Source organism: Heteronotia binoei, chromosome 5 (genome assembly GCF_032191835.1).
Source record: "Heteronotia binoei isolate CCM8104 ecotype False Entrance Well chromosome 5, APGP_CSIRO_Hbin_v1, whole genome shotgun sequence".
NCBI classification, from domain to species: domain Eukaryota; kingdom Metazoa; phylum Chordata; class Lepidosauria; order Squamata; family Gekkonidae; genus Heteronotia; species Heteronotia binoei.
Window position 1 is genome coordinate 140,318,214 of NC_083227.1, and position 17,150 is coordinate 140,335,363.

At 41.5% G+C, this 17,150-nt stretch overlaps 1 protein-coding gene across 3 annotated transcripts in view; it reads right to left on the bottom strand.

Annotated features, from left to right (window-relative positions):
* Positions 1-229: 229 nt before the first annotated feature.
* The window catches only part of SEPTIN8 (septin 8), an 88,711-nt gene continuing 71,790 nt past the window's right edge, over positions 230-17,150 (bottom strand). For 2 of the 3 annotated variants that reach the window (XM_060240512.1, XM_060240511.1), the window contains exons 8-10: positions 16,993-17,125; positions 15,235-15,425; positions 3,580-7,395 (exon numbers count right to left, since the gene is read on the bottom strand). In XM_060240512.1, coding sequence (XP_060096495.1) covers positions 7,392-7,395; positions 15,235-15,425; positions 16,993-17,125 — 328 coding nt within the window. In that variant the 3' untranslated portion in view covers positions 3,580-7,391. Of the gene's footprint in view, positions 290-3,579; positions 7,396-15,234; positions 15,426-16,992; positions 17,126-17,150 lie in introns of those variants that run through there. The other variant, XM_060240510.1, reaches the window with a different exon arrangement.

Here is a 17,150-nt window from a genome sequence, read left to right on the forward strand (position 1 = left end):
GAAGTAAGATTAGTACTTTGGTTTTAGTGCATGCCATGCATTTAGCCTGAATTAAAACGCTGGGTAGTTGAACTGCCAGAGTTCTAATTAATCAAGAAACCTGGTCAGGCAAAGGTGTCCAAAATCAGATGCTGCTTTATCATCTCTTCTGTGCAACACAATGCAAAACATAAAAAAAGTGGAAGCACCAATTAAATTTCTTCTGCGTGAGTTGTTTTGGCCTTAATAAATCTTCTAATTTACATATCTTCCTGATGTTATGGAGCACGAACTGGGAAGACTAAAGAAGCTACAGAAAGAACAAGAGAGAAGCAACATTTAGCTTGCAATTTAACCCAAATGACAGCCAAGCGTAACTGCATGAAAGCACATTCAATAAAACTGGAGGTAGCGCAAAATTTCCACTTATTTCAACTCATGGAATCTTGAATATCCAGAACTTCAAGCATCTTCTGATTTTTTTTTTTTAAAGAAGGGCTTTTAATACCTGCAGTTGTAAACTTTTTGGGGGGTGGGGGTTTATGTGGTCACAACCATTTTATTACAGAAGGAAAAAGAATATGGAGTAAAAAGACCTAGAAAGAAGCCAAAGAAGCTACATTCTTCTTCATCACATTCATAATTAAATGACTACTAGGTCCTAGTTTCATGCAACTACAAGCCTAGATAGATTTTGCATGAAGTTCGCTTTTAATGTTTACAGGCTGAAGGGAAACTGGCACATTGATCTCTTTTCAGACTCTTTTCAGTCTGTCATTAAGACTGTTTTTCAGATGGGCTCTTTAATCTTTTTTTGTTATCTGATGAATAGGTGGCTTTTCTTGCATTTCAGACAGGCAGGCTCTTTAAACTACTGCCAATTCTGAGGAGGAATGGCTTATTTTTAAATTTCAGATGTCATAAAGAGCCTTTTTTTGGAAGATTTAATCCACTTTTGTGAAGCCACTTTTTAAAATTTTTGTTGTGTGTTGTGTTTTTTAGTGAGGGGATACTACCTTAACTACTTGTAGCACTTTGTAATGAGCTATCTTTTTTTTTTACCCATTTTTATATTGTTGTTTAAAGAAAGGAACCAGTTTCTCTATATGATGCAGCATAAAACTGGGAAAGGCATCAAAAAGCAAGTGCAGCAGGAATACATAGCACCATCTGAAATTCAAAATTCAATCCAAATGCACTGTGTATATAGTTTAACGAGCCCATCTGAAAGTTGGGCTGGATCTAGGGGGGGCAGAGGGGGGTGCTTGCCCTGGGCGCCCCTGGAGGGGGGCACCAAATTGGATATTCTATTTTATGGGCTCATAAGGTAGAATGGGTCCATAAGGGGGCACCATTTTTTAATTTTGCCCCCTCTCAAAAAACATGGGGCGTTTTCGCACTCACGTTCAGCCGGCGCGACCCCCCTCTTCACTGCGCAGGATCTGCGCGGATTTCGCACTAAATGCCACGGAGCAGCCTTTTGCGCCGGAAACTCCCGGCGCAAAAGCCGCTCAAACGTAAACCGCCAAAAAGCAGTTTCCGTTTGCGCGGCTTTTGCGACGGGAGTTTCCGGCTCTTCCAGCTGCTCTGCGGCATTTAGTGCGAAATCCGCGCAGATCCTGCGCGGTGAAGAGGGGGGTCGCGCCGGCTGAACGTGAGTGCGAAAACGCCCATGTAGATTTGGTCCTGTCTGAAAGCCTCACTTTTACAACATTCTGAATGGAACCTCACTCAAAATGGAATAATGCCTTCATGTGGAAGTGGCCTGGCTCCCAGCATTTTCCCTTTCATCATACCAATTACCTGCCTCTTAACGGGGTGTAAGTCACGTAAAAGTCACTCCAGTATCTAAACACCAGTGGAGTAGACTTGTGAGTGCAACATTTTAGAAGCAATGAATCTGAACTCAAGTCAGAGACTAAATGGTTTAACTCTCCGAGTCCAAGAGATTATATATCAGAAAGGTAGTATATATCACAACAGTCAAGCATAATCTCCAATTCAAAAGATTATATATCAGAAGGGTAGTATATATTACAGCAACCAATAGCACACTATATGTCTATATAATTATTTAAACTTGATTTGGGCAATTTATTCTAAGACTTTGCATCTCGATGTGGAAAGCAGTACTGAGTCAACTTTTAATTCTAAAAGGAAAATGTTATAGAACGACATACTCTATTTTATAATAGATATTAGGGATATATTTACCTGATTACCTAGCCATTTTCATTTACTACCAACAGTTATTAGATCAAAGAGACATTTCAGGCATGAGTCCAAATTGTTGCTTTTTGCATACATCTAACACTGCAACCACAGTGATCTCTATATCTGCATATCCACATGGATACATCAGATGTATTAACTAAACCAATAAATTAATTAAACACATCCAATCTTCACAGAGGCCAAATGCTGTCTATAATTCCCACCCAACATGATAGTTCTGCTAACTATATAGTTCAAGTTGTAAAGACAGCACAACATTCTTCTACCACACCATTCTATGCCTTTGGAGTGGGAGAGGGGCTTATCTAGAACTCCTCATTTGTTGGTGAAGGACTACAATCCAAATAAGTTCCTGTATAATCATCCCCTCCGTTACCTCCATGCAATCCTGTGCAGTTATTTCAGTTTAAACTAGGTAATTGCTTTCTGTGGGCTTAGAGTAACTCTGTATAGGATAACTCTTCATAGGACTGCACAGTTAACATGGCAGATTTCCACTGCTAGTGTGGCACATCAATGTTTTGCAGTGGCAGTTCTAGTGCTAGCCTAATTATATAATTAGTCTAATTAGATAAGGACAGTTCTGTCTGCTGCTGTGCTTGTATTAAATGTAAGGATCAATTCTGATTACACTAGACTTAAATCTCTTACAGCATTCACCCATCACTGTCTTTAAGTGTTTTTTTTAGCTAGTTCATTTCTCACTTTCAGCTCCTCTTAATATAAAATCCATTATGATATGTATAGATCACTATGCCAGTATTCTCAATTGCCCTGCCCTAGCAACCGAAAACTGTTACTATTCTACCTACCTAGGAAAAATCTCCTTAGGTTCTCTGCTAATGTCATGAGTGTCTACTGTATTAACAAGATTTATCAGAGTTGCTCTTGAGAAGCCAAGGAGTTGTGACTTCAGGGACAAAGGCATTATTTTCCTCTCACATTCCCTGCCCCTTCACTGTTACAAATACAAGCAAGTATTCAGTCAAGTCTCAAGTGCTACCCTAATCTTACCTCCCTGCCCAGAAATGAATCCCCCCCCCTTCTTTAAAAGGAAGCCCAACAATGTGCCACAATACTATGACATTCTCTGAATGGTATGATGTATTTGGAGTACTGCAACAAAGCCCAATGCTTTATGTATCTGACAAACCAAGTCAACTATTTTTAAGCCTGGACAAATCCTAGTTCCAGGTATTTTTGTAAGTGAAGTGCCTTAGATTAATTTACATCAGTGAGACAGTGGGTTCCGCTCAGGCACACAACTGTACATGTAATCTTGGAAGTGAAAGCATTCTCCCCACATAATGGAAAACAGATATTCAACACTGAAAGAAACGTGTCAAAAGTAAAACACCACAGAACTCAAAGTAAAATGCAACATTTAATAATAGTACATAGGAAACTGAAAGAAACTGAAAGCTTTAAAAAAAACTTGTAAAACAAAAATGAGAATGACATGTTAACATTTCATGAAAGCAGTTTCATAATTTCCCCCCACTGTCTCTCAGTAATGTTGTGTGGTTGATCTTCCAGGTTGAATCCTCTACTTTGCTCTCGTTAACGAATAAATTGCAGTCTCAAATGTACAAGCTTTGAAAAACCGGAAAACATGTACTAGTGAAACTTCCATGAAAAACTGCATCTTTCCATTAGTCCAGTTGATTAAAGGATGGGGGGGAAATGAGTCAAATAGTTTTACATTTCCTGTTTTCATCGCCTACCGTAAGAGGTGAATTTAATTTAAGATTAATCTCACATTATAACCACCAGTAACTTGTTAAATAAGAAACAAATGTATAGAATTATAATAAACAGCTGAGTTTGGTCTCATACAAAAATATGACATTAAGTACTACTAAAGAGGGTCCCAGCCAAGAAAACAAAAATGTGCGATTTCTGTTGGGGATGACTTGTACAAAAGGATAACAAAACTCAGACAAAGTTGAGGTCAGTAATTTTTTAAAAGGGATGAAACGGTCAGCACAATGTATGTATGTGTATACATACATACATATTTTCACACACAGTTAATATATTGTTACATATATTCTGAATGTCTTCATCAGAAATATATGGAAAATATTGCCATTGCGGCAATTAAAAATATTTTCATTAATACTAATGTTTTTTCACACACTTCCAAAAAAGGTAGGAAGAAAGAAAATGAGATTTTGGAAGCCAATCAGAAAGAAAAAATGTGCATAGAGAATCTTATTGGTTATAGCTCTTGCTAGAACAGATGCATTAGTTTGCATTAGTCTGATCAAACTTTTGACCTGCTCTGAAGTCTCGTGTAATTAGTCTTCAGGCTTTTACAAAACCTTTCATCTGACAAAGGAAAACATGATTGACTTCACAACTTTTGCCAGCTTCACTTTGCCAGGATTGTCATCTTGTACATGATGTGTCATATTTGTCCATTTAGACAATAACGCCTTCTCCTAATATTTTGTATCCATCAGGAAATAATATATATATAGCTTAACAGAGGCACAGCCTTTTCTTTTCTTTTTTTAAAAAAAAATCAGATTACAACAAACTCCTAAAAAGTGTAAATATCTACACCACTATTTCTTAGATGGCTTGCCATTTAAAGTACCGGTATAATTTTAGCATGAGGTTTTTTCCCCTTACAAATATCAAGTAATACTGTAGCATGATTTTTAATCTATGACAGACAATTGCCTTTTACACTGGGGAGAAAAAACCCCAAGACAATATTTCATCTTATGAGCACTTCTAATGGGCTTCTGGAAGAGAATGTGCAATATGAGAAATCTCTGCCCCGTTAAATGCTACTTCCGGGCAGGGAAGGAAAGTGCCTCTCACCATTTCAAACATAAAATTCAGGCTATAATACAGCGTTAAAAAAGGATTTTAAGTGGGAGGCTAAACCATCTCCAGAGAAATGGGGATCTGAGAACAGTCATTAACATTACACAAAAGCAGGTTGGGAAAAACAGAGGAACAATGTCTACTACCTCTGAAGGTGACAGATCTGGTTGAGGGCACAACGTGTAGAATGAATGAGAGATGCCCATACTTCTTTCAAGTTTTCATCCCCACTTCTATGCAATGAATGAATTGGATCTAATAGCTGTGAATATTGGCTGGGATCCCACTCAGAATTGCTTCACATGCAAGGAGGGACAATTTTCACTGATTTCCCCCTCCCAAATGCCCCCCAATGTTGCTCCAGGGAGACCCCCAGGAATATTTCCTATGAGTTCTCCCAGTGGAGAAAGTAATCAGAGAAAAACACCCTATTCATCATGCCTATGGAAATTCAAGGAGGATACAAGCCTGTTTTTGTTTGAATTTCTTGTGAAACAAATATAGACTGTAGTCCTAAAATCATTTAAGTGCAAGCTAAGGTATAATGTGATGATACTATGTTACTGCCCTCAAGTCTCCTTCATGTAATTAATTAGGTCCCACAGCTAATTTTATCATCACCTGGAAATATTCTGCCATCAACCTCAGCCTCACTGATTTTCCATTTCAAATTCTAGCTCATGAGCGTTTCCAACATGCGTAAGGATTCCCAATCTTAGCAAACAACAGGAGCAGTTCCAAAGGCAACTAGTTATTCAGCAGCTGGGGAAATCCTTCACAAACTCTTATTTCAAAATATATCTTGTCACAAGGTGTTTGGCAAAGCAAATTCTTATTTGAAAGTCTTAGGTTATGTCAAGAGTCCCCTTATCTTTAGTCAAAAATCTGGAGATTTTGGAATTAGGTCAGATGGTCCCCCACTCATGCAAGTCTTGTTTGTTTGTTTGTTTGTCTAAAGAACGTAAGTCACCACACAGAGATGTAATTTTAAGAAATGTTCACATCTAAGTGCTTCTATGATTGTCAACAATACTCTAAATTAAAGGGAATTCAAGAGAAATCTTGCTCTGAAAGTGATATTCATTCCTTATTTCAGTTTCATCCTACAAAAAAGAGGATAGTAACTGTTGCTGAAATATAACAGTCCTGTGTACTTTTATTTTCAGCCATTGCAGTAAAGCAAATTCACAAGTTTTTTAAATGTGCATTTTTAGAAACAGTAGAAAGAAAACCTTCTTTAAAGAAGATGATATTGGATTTATATCCCGCCCTCCACTCCGAAGAGTCTCAGAGCGGCTCACAATCTCCTTTACCTTCCTCCCCCACAACAGATACCCTGTGAGGTGGGTGGGGCTGGAGAGGGCTCTCCCAGCAGCTGCCCTTTCAAGGACAACCTCTGCCAGAGCTATGGCTGACCCAAAGCCATGCTAGCAGGTGCAAGTGGAGGAGTGGGGAATCAAACCCAGTTCTCCCAGATAAGATTCTGCACACTTAACCACTACACCAAACTGGTTCTCCAAACTGTACATTTAAAGGAGTGTACAGTGATAATTAAAGGTATTAAAAATAAACTGCAGTTTTCTACATCATACTTTTGATTCAGGATGAAACATTACTCAGACATCAGCACACATTGGTACAATAAATGGAATGATGTCTCATTCATAGTTCCATAATTACAATGAGTGCAAGCTCTCTTAAAATTCCTATTTAATAATGCTGTACTTCAGGTGTACAGGAAAGCTAAACACTGTAATATTACTTTTATTACTACTACAAATATTAAAGATATTTAGGGTTTTTGTTTAAATAATACCACTAGAGTGGAAGTTGTGAAGCTGGAACAGTCTTCTTCAAACAAGAAATTCAAAGTGTCACCACACATTCGAGTGATGGTTTATTCAAAACATTTTGGTGATTTCTTCACACCAAAATTATTTTAAAAGATAAAACAAATGAGATTCCCCAAGGTAATTTTCATGTTTAATGTCTTAGTTACGTTGTAATGGTTAATTTATTAGGGATAGGTAGTGTTAGTATATAAATAGATGTATTAGGCTTAAAATAAATTAAACCCCTGCTAATTTCAGAGTTAGGCATTGCAATGCATATGGGGGAATTTGCAAATACAAGGTTAGTAATTTCTTTTTTCTTTTTTTAAGTTCCATCCTGCATAGACCCAGTCCTTTCACTGAGAAACACAGAAGATGGTCATTTTGTCTTTCACGCTGGCTCATTCGCATAATGGTATGGGCAGAATGGATCACAGGTGGAAGCTCAAGCAACTAAACACATGAATGCACAAAGTCCGCTCCTGGCATTTAAGTCTGTGTGTGAGATTAACTGAAAAAACAAACATAAAAAGCATGAATTAAACTACAGAAATCAAACATAATCAAAATATAAAAGAAATATATATATATATATACATACACACACAGTGATAAAAGAGAATATATGATCCTTTGGAACACAAAAAAATGAGCAAAACTATACCAAAGTCACAAGCTAGACAACATTTCCATTACCAATTGTACCATAGCTAAACTCTTAGTCTTTTAAAAAGGTCTTCAGTTTAATCCTTGCCATCTCACCATAGCAGGGACAGCCTTCACCTGGGTTAGACCCAAACATTGTTTTCCACTAAAGAGAAGTAAATTCACCAGCAGAGTGGAATGTTCCTGCCTCCCACCCCACCCCCAACACAGACCATTGGGTTCCACGAAAGGCTGCTCCTGAAGAAAACCCCAGAACAACATGAAAAATGAATTGAGAATCTGCAGTGGGTGAAAATTGTTCCCATCTCCACTAGAGCTACCTTCATGGATCAGAAGAAGCTGACAGTGCCATTCCAAACAATCTACTGGGTGATTCAGTATGCAAGCTCATTATGGTTTGGATTCTGTATGCTTCTGCTCATGGAAGGTCATCTTTATTTGCCATCCCTAGAGCAATATTCCCCCAGAACCCTAAACATCCTCTGCAGAGGGCTAGGAAACACTGAAAAATAAACAAAATGCATTGGAGGGGGCATCTGGTGAAATTGCAGAGCTCCCTCTTCCATGAATGGGTGGGATCCAAACCTATGTCTTCAGAACAGCTCGCCCAGTATACAAATGAGATCTACACAATTGTTTTATATTTCTGTATTAGCCAGTTCAGCTGAAATGTTGTGTGTAAGTAGGTTGTCGACTAAAACTACTGGACTAAAAATAGAAATGGGAACTCCTAACATTACTAGTAATGTTTAAAGAAATCTTAACTGGTGATTTTTTTTTAAGCAGGAGATGAGTTATGTTGAACCAAAACACAAACTCAGTCACAACCACTAACAATTCCTGTAAGAAAGAAATTTAGCCTCTAACTGAAGAGCAAGGAATCCACGTGTAGGTATCAAGTCAGCAGTCCCAACAGTCATCTTGTGTCTCAGTTTTCTGCTTTATTTTGGTATTAACTCATAGGTATCCTTTTCAAAGGAGATGAATACCACCACCCATGCTGATATTGCTACCCAGAATAAATACTATGAAATAAGTAGACTGTCTATGCATGAGCAGACACACAAACACCTCTATTTTGATAGACAATCATATTTACATACAAATACTGGAATTCACACAAGGGTGGAGAGAATCAGTACATCTGATAATAACAACTAGGTGCTACTTTATGTTGCTAAAGGGCTCAAGTTTCACCAGACTGCAAGTTTCATTTATGTAAAGCTCAATCTCATCAACTGTGTGTGTAGAAGTCACATATCCAACGGTGCATTCGATACAACAGCCAACCCACAGTCTGGTGAAACTTGCATTCGTCATAGATTTCCGTTGCTGGCAGCTTGGTCTGAAGGGAAATGTGAGTGCAAGGGCAAAAGAGTGCAGTGATTTCATTGGGTAAAGTTGATCATGCAAGCTGATCCTTAAGAACACAAGAATCCAGATTCCAGTATCAAATGCCAGGGGTGCTATCCAATTAGAAACCTCAGCCCCGCTAATTACAGTATTATCCTCTTACAATGGGAGCTTTGCTAAAATCTAAGACACAGCACACTCATTAACTAGATGAAACAGCTCCAAAATCATCTCCTCTGTATTATCCAGAAGATGTCACTACTAGGGGTGCGCATTTGGTTCGGCCGAACCGAATAGACTGCCGAATCCCCCGATTCAGAAATATATGACACCATATACTTCCGAATCCAATTGGAAGCCATTATACAGGATCCTCTGGATGGTGTGAGGGGGTTGATGTGTGGGCTGTGTGAGGTGGGTCACTTTCATGTTTTTATAGAACTATTTTTGGAGTGTGGGGGTGCTTTTGGTTTGGCTAGGGCCACTAAATAGGCTGCCCCACTAGTAAGGGTGTTTTTAGGGATTGTGTTTTTTGAAATTTAAAAAAAATCCAATTTAGGGCTTTATCTTCTTTCAAAATTCAACTAGGCCAGATAGGGGCAATTTTAAAAGATTTCAGATTTCTCATAAAAGGCAGCGTGACTACTAGGCCACATCAGGCTCCCTTTTTAAAAAGACTAGGGTTGCAGTGCATCTTGCTTTCAGCCACTGAAAGCCAGTGCATCCTTAGATTTTAATAGGGTAAACTACAGCTTATCTCAAGTTATAGGGGACACCTGATTTCTAGTTTGCAAGGAAATCCGGTTTGTCCCAGGATCTAGTTAGGAGAAGTTTAACTAGGAGGATATAACAAGGATTGCCTTCATCTCAAGGTAGCGTTTTAAAAACTGTAGCCAGGTAGAGGCAGGATCACCTGGTCTTCTAAACTTTACCAGACTATTACCCCAACCCAAAGAAGGAAAGGTTATGGATCAAAAAAACAAACAAACTAGCTTTGGTGGGAGGGTTTTTAAAAAGAAGTCAGGGCACCTGTTGGTTCAGGGTACAGTGTAGTGAGTTAGGTTTGTAAAAAACCCCACTCTCAGTTCAGGTTGTGTGAGACTGGCCAAGGGTGACATGAGTGACAGGCAGCAGAAGAGGGGCCCTGGGGGCAAGGCCAAGGAGAAGATTAGAGGGGTGGAGGGGAGGGGGAGGACCCAGTTTCCCCCACACACCTGTGCGTAGGGCCACTCCACAGCCGCCTTCTAGCACTCTGACCTCTGGCCAGAGTGTGATGAAGAAGGTTATGGACCAAAAAAACAAACAAACTAGCTTTGGTGGGAGGGTTTTTAAAAAGAAGTCGGGGCACCTGTTGGTTCAGGGCCTTGGGCCCTTCATCAAAGCTGCTGCTGGGGAACCCCCAGCAGAGGTGCCATTAGGTGCTGGCACTGAGCAGGGGTCTGCTGCTCGGGCAGTCTCTCCTCCAGCTGATGTCACTCGGCCTCAGCAGCCGGGGGAGGGGCAACAAGAGCAGCCCTCCTTGGAGATGAGCTTTGGGGATAGTTTTCTGTCCAAAACGATCACCCCAAGGAGGGTGCAGAGTGTCATGCAGGAGCTGGAGGAGAAGCTGGTTGAGGAGGAACATTTCTCATACTGTGGAGGTTCTTGGGCCCTTCAAGACCCACACAGAAATGCTCTCGTCTGACACAGCAAGCATCGCACTGGTCATCCCCATGGTCTACATGGCCCATGAGGACCTGGCCTCGTTTCTAATGTCAGCTCAAGGCCATGCAGACATTCTTCCAGTGGTGCGCGCCCTGGTTTTTAGGCTGCAGGAAGGGCTTGAGGCCCGCTTTCAGACTTTCACCCAGGATAAGGTCTACATGATGGCGACCATGTTAGACCCACATCTTAAGGGCACGATCGCTGAGTGTGCCAACGAGCTCTATCGCTGGTGAGATGAGCTCTCCCAGAAGGTCGAGCGTTGCAGAGTCAGGGCGGGCCCAGTGGAGGGGGGTGGAAGAAGCTCATCTGCCACTTCCACTGCTGTTCATCCCCAACCTCCCCGGCTAGGCAGTGTTTCCCACCAGACTCACGCCTAGAAGAGTGCCAAGATGACAATCATCGGGCAGCTCACTGGCCCCTCTGGGAGTGGTAGGCCCCTGAGAGCAGAGATGGGTGCTGCGATGGTGAGGGACTATCTTTTGGAGCCCAACGAGACACAGGAAATATCTCCTTTGGACTACTGGGTTGCAAAGGAGGGGGTCTGGCCGGCCCTCTCCTCGGTGGCCAAGGTGTTCCTCTCATGCCTACCAATGAGCATACAGAGCAAGCACGTCTTTTCACATATGGGCGACATTGTCTGCCCACATCGCAATCGCCTGCAACCCTGGACAGTTGAGCAGTTGGTCTTCCTGAAGGTCACCTTGCCTCTGTTTGGCTCCCTGAATGCAGACTTTGAGAGTGAATGAAGTGAGCACCTACTTGTGCCTGCATCCTCTCTTGGCCCACGCTTGGAAGGTGGTTGTAAAACACTCTCCCACTAAACATAGACTAGAGTCCAAAGACAGCCCAAAAACTCACTCACAAATTGATTGGCAGTGCACCCCCCCACCCTTCATCCATCCCAAAACCAAAAGTGAATGCTGATTTAAAATCTGCAAAGCAATCCAAATTTCCCCAGTCCCCATCCTCACATGCCTAATAATACTGAAAGGGCCATTGCATCCCCCAACTTTAACCGACAGCACCCACAGGCCCAGCCAGGATAACCCAGTTTTTTTTTCAGGGGCAGGAGGAAGGAAGAGGGAGATGCCAGTGATGATGACAGGCAGCCAGCAGCCATACCAATACTGAGGTCCCTCTAATGGGAGAGTGATAGCTGGTGTGTTGCTGCTGAGCTGAAAGAGAAGGAATGGTTCCCTTCCTCTCACACAATCTGAGGCTCTCCCAGTGATCTTCCTCATTTGGGGTGCAACTCTGGCTCGCCTCCTCGTGGTGCACCCTGGGTAACGCAAAAGAGCCTGGACCAACCAACCATCCATCACTCAAGGTAAGTCTAAATGCTTCTTGCTTTGTGTCAGATACAGAATGATGTGGAGCTAGGTGTGGTCCACCGCTTCTCTTGTTTGAGAGTTGCGTTGTTTGGGGCAGGGCTGGAGAGCTGGCATCTGTAGATTGCATGTTCTGTAGCAGGGAAGCTGACATCTGGTTGAGAGACCCAGAACCAGCATGCTTGTTGTGCTTGGCCAGTTCTCCCCGTGTTGTTTGGGGCAGGGCTGGAGAGCTGGCATCTGTAGATTGCGCGTTCTGTGGCAGGGAAGCTGGCATCTGGGTGAGAGACGCAGAACCAGCATGCCTGTTGTGCTTGGTCAGCTCTCCCCTTCTTGTTTGGGGCAGGGCTGGAGAGCTGGCATCTGGGTTTGCTGCAGATTGTGTTTTGTGTGGCAATGACGTTGGCAACTGGGTTTATATTGGTTCCAGGCCAGCAGGGTTCATAGAGTAGATAGATGGATGTAGTGCATTTGGGTCCTGTAGAGATTCTCTGGTGTGAAGTTAGGTTTGGCTTTGGGTGCCCCAGGAATTGGACCCCCTGGTCCAATTTTTTTTGGCCTTGGGGGTTTTGTGTGGGACAGTGCCCTGAAGCTGCACAGCAGTTTGGGGGGCTCTCCTCAAAACCCCTGCTCCCCAGAGCCACTTATCCTATGATAATTACAGTGGGGGAAGTGGCTCTAATTGTTTTTTTCTCACCATTGGGAACAGTGTTCCTTTTGGGGTGCCCACAGATGGGTGCAGTCTTTTTGGGCCAGGGGGGTTGCATGCAGGGGAGTCCCCTGAAGCTGCCCTGCAGTTTTGGGGCCTCTCCTTCAAACCCCCTTCTGGCCAGAGCCACTTTCCCTACAGCAATTATAGTGGAGGAAGTGGCTAATTGGGCTTTGCCCAGCATTGGTGGCAATGGGCCCTTTGGGGAGCCCAAAGACGAAACCCCCTGGCCCAATCTTTTTGGGACTTGGGGTTTTTGTAGGGGAGAGTCCTCTGTGGGTTCCATGCAGTTCTGGGGGCTCTCCCTCAACCCCCCTGCCCCCAATAGCCTCTGATTATGTCCTATGTTGCCATTGAGTTCAATGGCCCATCGGGTATAATGGTGGGATAGGGGCACCCTCTTTGGGTGCCCCTGGAATGGGAACCCCTGGCCCAATATTTTTGGGACTTGGGGGGTTCTTAGGGGAGCGTCCCCTGCAAATTTGGGGGCTCTCCCTCAAACCCCCTCCTCTCCAGGCGGCTTCCAATAAACCCTATTTTGCCATTGATTTCAATGGCCCATAGGGTATAATGGGTCTGTATATTTGGAAATAGCCGTATATCTCCAGTATATATGGCTATTCCGAATACCAGTATTCGGGAATATACGGTATTCCAAATATTTTGGCCCCATATATTTCCAAATCCGATTAATACCGAATTATTTTTTGCACACCCCTAGTCGCTACCTAACTTTAATAAGATAATTTAATAAGATAATTTTGGTTTGTACAGTTAACAGCTACCCAGATTATTGCAGCATATTAGCTCAATTAAATTTGACTGCCAAATACAGATTTTTAAACCTTAATCTATGGCTTTTACTGCTGCTACCTTTTAATTTTAAAAAAGTGATGACAGCAGTGATTCCATCTTCCACTGGGATGTCAAATAATGGCATTCACTAGCTCTAGCCTAGCAATGTACACAGATCTATTTAATTTACGCCTCATATGTTCAAAAAAAAAATTAAAGAATAGCTAGCTCATAAAACACATGTTAATTGCATTTACATGTGCTGACTCAAAGACTGTCCATGTCTAAACAACCATCTAAGCATTTACTGTGGAAGCTCACATCACCCCTCAATGTTTTGTTCTGTTTTTAACTTTGCCCTGTAGCTACCTTGCCTCTTCCAGTTTGATACAATACTAAGGTCTGTCAGGAATTATATAAAGGTTACTGCAAGTTATAAAATGTTAAAGCAATTCTATGCTGTAGCTACAGAGAAATATATCCACATAGACCACACAGTCCAATCAATCAACTATAGTAGGTAATCTAAAACAAAGTATTTCTCCCCCATGCTCAGCTTCCAGGACTGAAATCTGGATAGGGATGGACAAAGATCTACAAGTCAGCCTTGATGAATTCAGAGGCAGAACTCACTTCATGAAGTCTTCAGATAAAGCCCTTACAGGCTGCACCATGCATTACCATTACAGGGTGGGATCACCACCCAGATGTCAAGCTGGTGTGAGGGGAAAAAGCCTATGACCTGCCTACCCTAAATTCTTGTTTACACATGTTCCTATGATAGCATCGGCCCAGACCACACAGGACTACCTGCTGTACTGCAACAGAAACTTATGAACCCATTTCAGACTATGTTTTCTAATTCTTGTCTGGAGGTAAGTACAAGCCACTTTGTTAATTCAGACATAATGAGAAACTGTGGCTTGTCCCAACTAGGAATCAGAATACACAAGAGGAAAAGGGTCACACAAGTTCAGGCCCAACAACCCAGTCATGGATATATCTGAACCAGGCCATAAAATTTCACAACTGTAAAAGTTGTGAAAGTCTGAAAAATGTATTCAAAAAAAATTCAGAACTAAGCAGCAAACCATGACACTGTACGTTTCAGTAAAAAACCCTTGAAATATTACTGCTAACCCTTGGTACTGTTCTTGATGGCCATTACCAAGACTTCTCACAATAAGGTCTGGAGCTTTTTCAGCATTCATGTATTTATTCATGAAACAGAAAATATTAAATGTAGCAAAGGAATAATCTGATTTTTAAGTCTGCTGCCAAACATAGTAAAAAGCAAGAAACTATGCTTAATATCCTGCCCATTGCTCTTCCATACCTTGCTCTTTACTTCTTTTAAAGTGCTTTCTGTATGTTTGTTACAAAAAGATTGACATTAACCAACTAGATGTCAAAACCCAGACGCTAACGGTGATATCTTCCTTCCTTAGGAACCAGCAGGCATTGCACTCCTTTGATACCAAAAGGTGCCAGGGACTGTCCTGAGAAATAAGCATCATTACGAGCATCGTTTGCAGAGGGCAGATCCTTATTTTCGACCTCTCTAATATTTGGAACAGTAATTAAGCCTTGCTGAAATGTTTATCATACCGTTGATGAATTCTACTCATTTTGAAGGAGCTCTGAATAGAAACTGGGTGGATCTTTTTTAATAACTCAGACACTTACCTAAATGGCTTTGTCAAGGCTTTTTGAAGTAGCCAAGCTAATGCAATATGTTCTAATAACGAGGTGTGAATGCACCGTCTAGTAAAGAAGCTTGTATCAAGCTGCTTACTTTTTCTTGTCTTTGTCCTTCTTCAGCGGCTGCTGTGAAGTGGCCTGCAAAGACTGACACTGCAGCGTTTCAACTGCCACCTTTCGCCGGTTGAAGGCATTCATCTCTTCCTCCAGCTCTCTTCTCTTCTCCTCCACCTTCCTCTTTTCTTCCTGATGTATCCTTTTTAGATGTTCAAACTTGTCGTGCAGCTGGCAGAAAAATCAAACACATTCAGTGAACACTGCTTTCACATTTCTATCTAATAGGAGACATTTGGCCCTGACCTACGGTGTGGTGCTTTGCCAACCACAAATTCTGTAGGAACTGGGCTGATTCAAACATTAATGAGCAACACCATTGCAGATTCACTCTGGAGAGAACTGGTGACATCTGTAAAAGGCAGCTATGTGGAAAGGGCAACTTATGTGCTTTTTTTTCCCTGCACGCCAGTGTTTTCCTTTCCAGGAAGGAGACACTACATTTTCTGACTCGGATTCTCTTTACAGTCATTACTGGAAGGATGAGGGATCCAGCTGCAGGGAAGGCAGCAACTCTTCCTTTTCAGAATGAAAAATTAAACTGGCCCTTAATTCCAGCGTAGACTAAGTAAACTTTTCCCCATTGCACAAGACAGTACAACTTCAGTGTTGGGTGGAGCACTGCTTTAGTATCTAAAAGCCACAAGAAAAGTGTCATGGTTAGAGTGGACCCATGAGGAAAAGGTAGTCCAGATAAAACCTGCATTTCTTTCACTTGGGTTTTATTTATTTATTCGATTTATATCCCGCCCTACCCCACCAAGGCGGGGTCCGGGCGGCTTGCAATTCCAAAAGCTAACAAAATCAGTTTAAAATACATTAATAATGTATTTTGGCACTCAAAAGGACTTTCCTCCTAATGCTTCTAAGTAGATTTTAACAATTCAAAGATGATCACTCAGATTTTGAAGAGTGGTTTAGATTAGCAGGGACAGGCCACCAAGCTAGGCACCTACACAATTCATTATTTTCCATGTACCAGATTCCCAATACATTGTCAGAAAAACTCAGCAGAAGCATCTTGGTCTGTCTAGATTGAAAAGTAGAATTTTAAGACTTTAAAGAAACAAAAAAAAAAATCAAAATTTGATTTGTTGTTTTAAAGAGTCACCATGTTTCAGCTATCTCTCTCTTTTACTAATCACCAACAGATTTGGGACCAGAACGTGTTTCAGCATTACAGCTGTAGTACGAGGCACTAAATTGTGGTTCCAAATAAGGTTTTTATACAAACAAAATTATGCAGAATAATATTATAGAGACAATTTTTGGATACATTATAAATTTACATTTATGTGGGAAATGACATTACCACCCCCCCCTTTCAATTCTGGATCACCAAATGAAGTTGATCAGGAGTAGTTTCTTCAGAGAATACACAGATTCCACTACCACAAACTGACCATGACATTAGGTAGATTTTAAAACACGGATTAGTCAAATTAATGAGGGATCTTCTAGTAGTAGTTGTCAACCATAACATCTAAAAGGAAGCTTTGTGATCAGATAGGCAATATCACAGCTGCTATGGACAAGCAGGGGACAGAACATCTCCCTCACATCTTACTTGGAGGTACCCTGGTCACTATAATAGAACACAAAGAATGTTTGTCTAACCAAACAAGAAAGGAAGTTCCTTAAGAGTGGAATTCATTCTTAAGAATCTCATCCATCAAAAGGGTTTTTACACTCAGCACACATGACTCTGTAGCCAAGATTTGTCCCCTGCCACACTTACTTCCCTTTCTTTTTCTTTCAGTTCAGACTCTGTCTCCTTGACCTTGTTCACAAACATCTGCCTCATTTCTTCTTCTTTCCTCTGCAGTTCACAAAGGAACTCTTTTCTTTTTGTCTCGTATGTTTCCTGAAGGCTAGTAAACACAAAATAAAACAGAC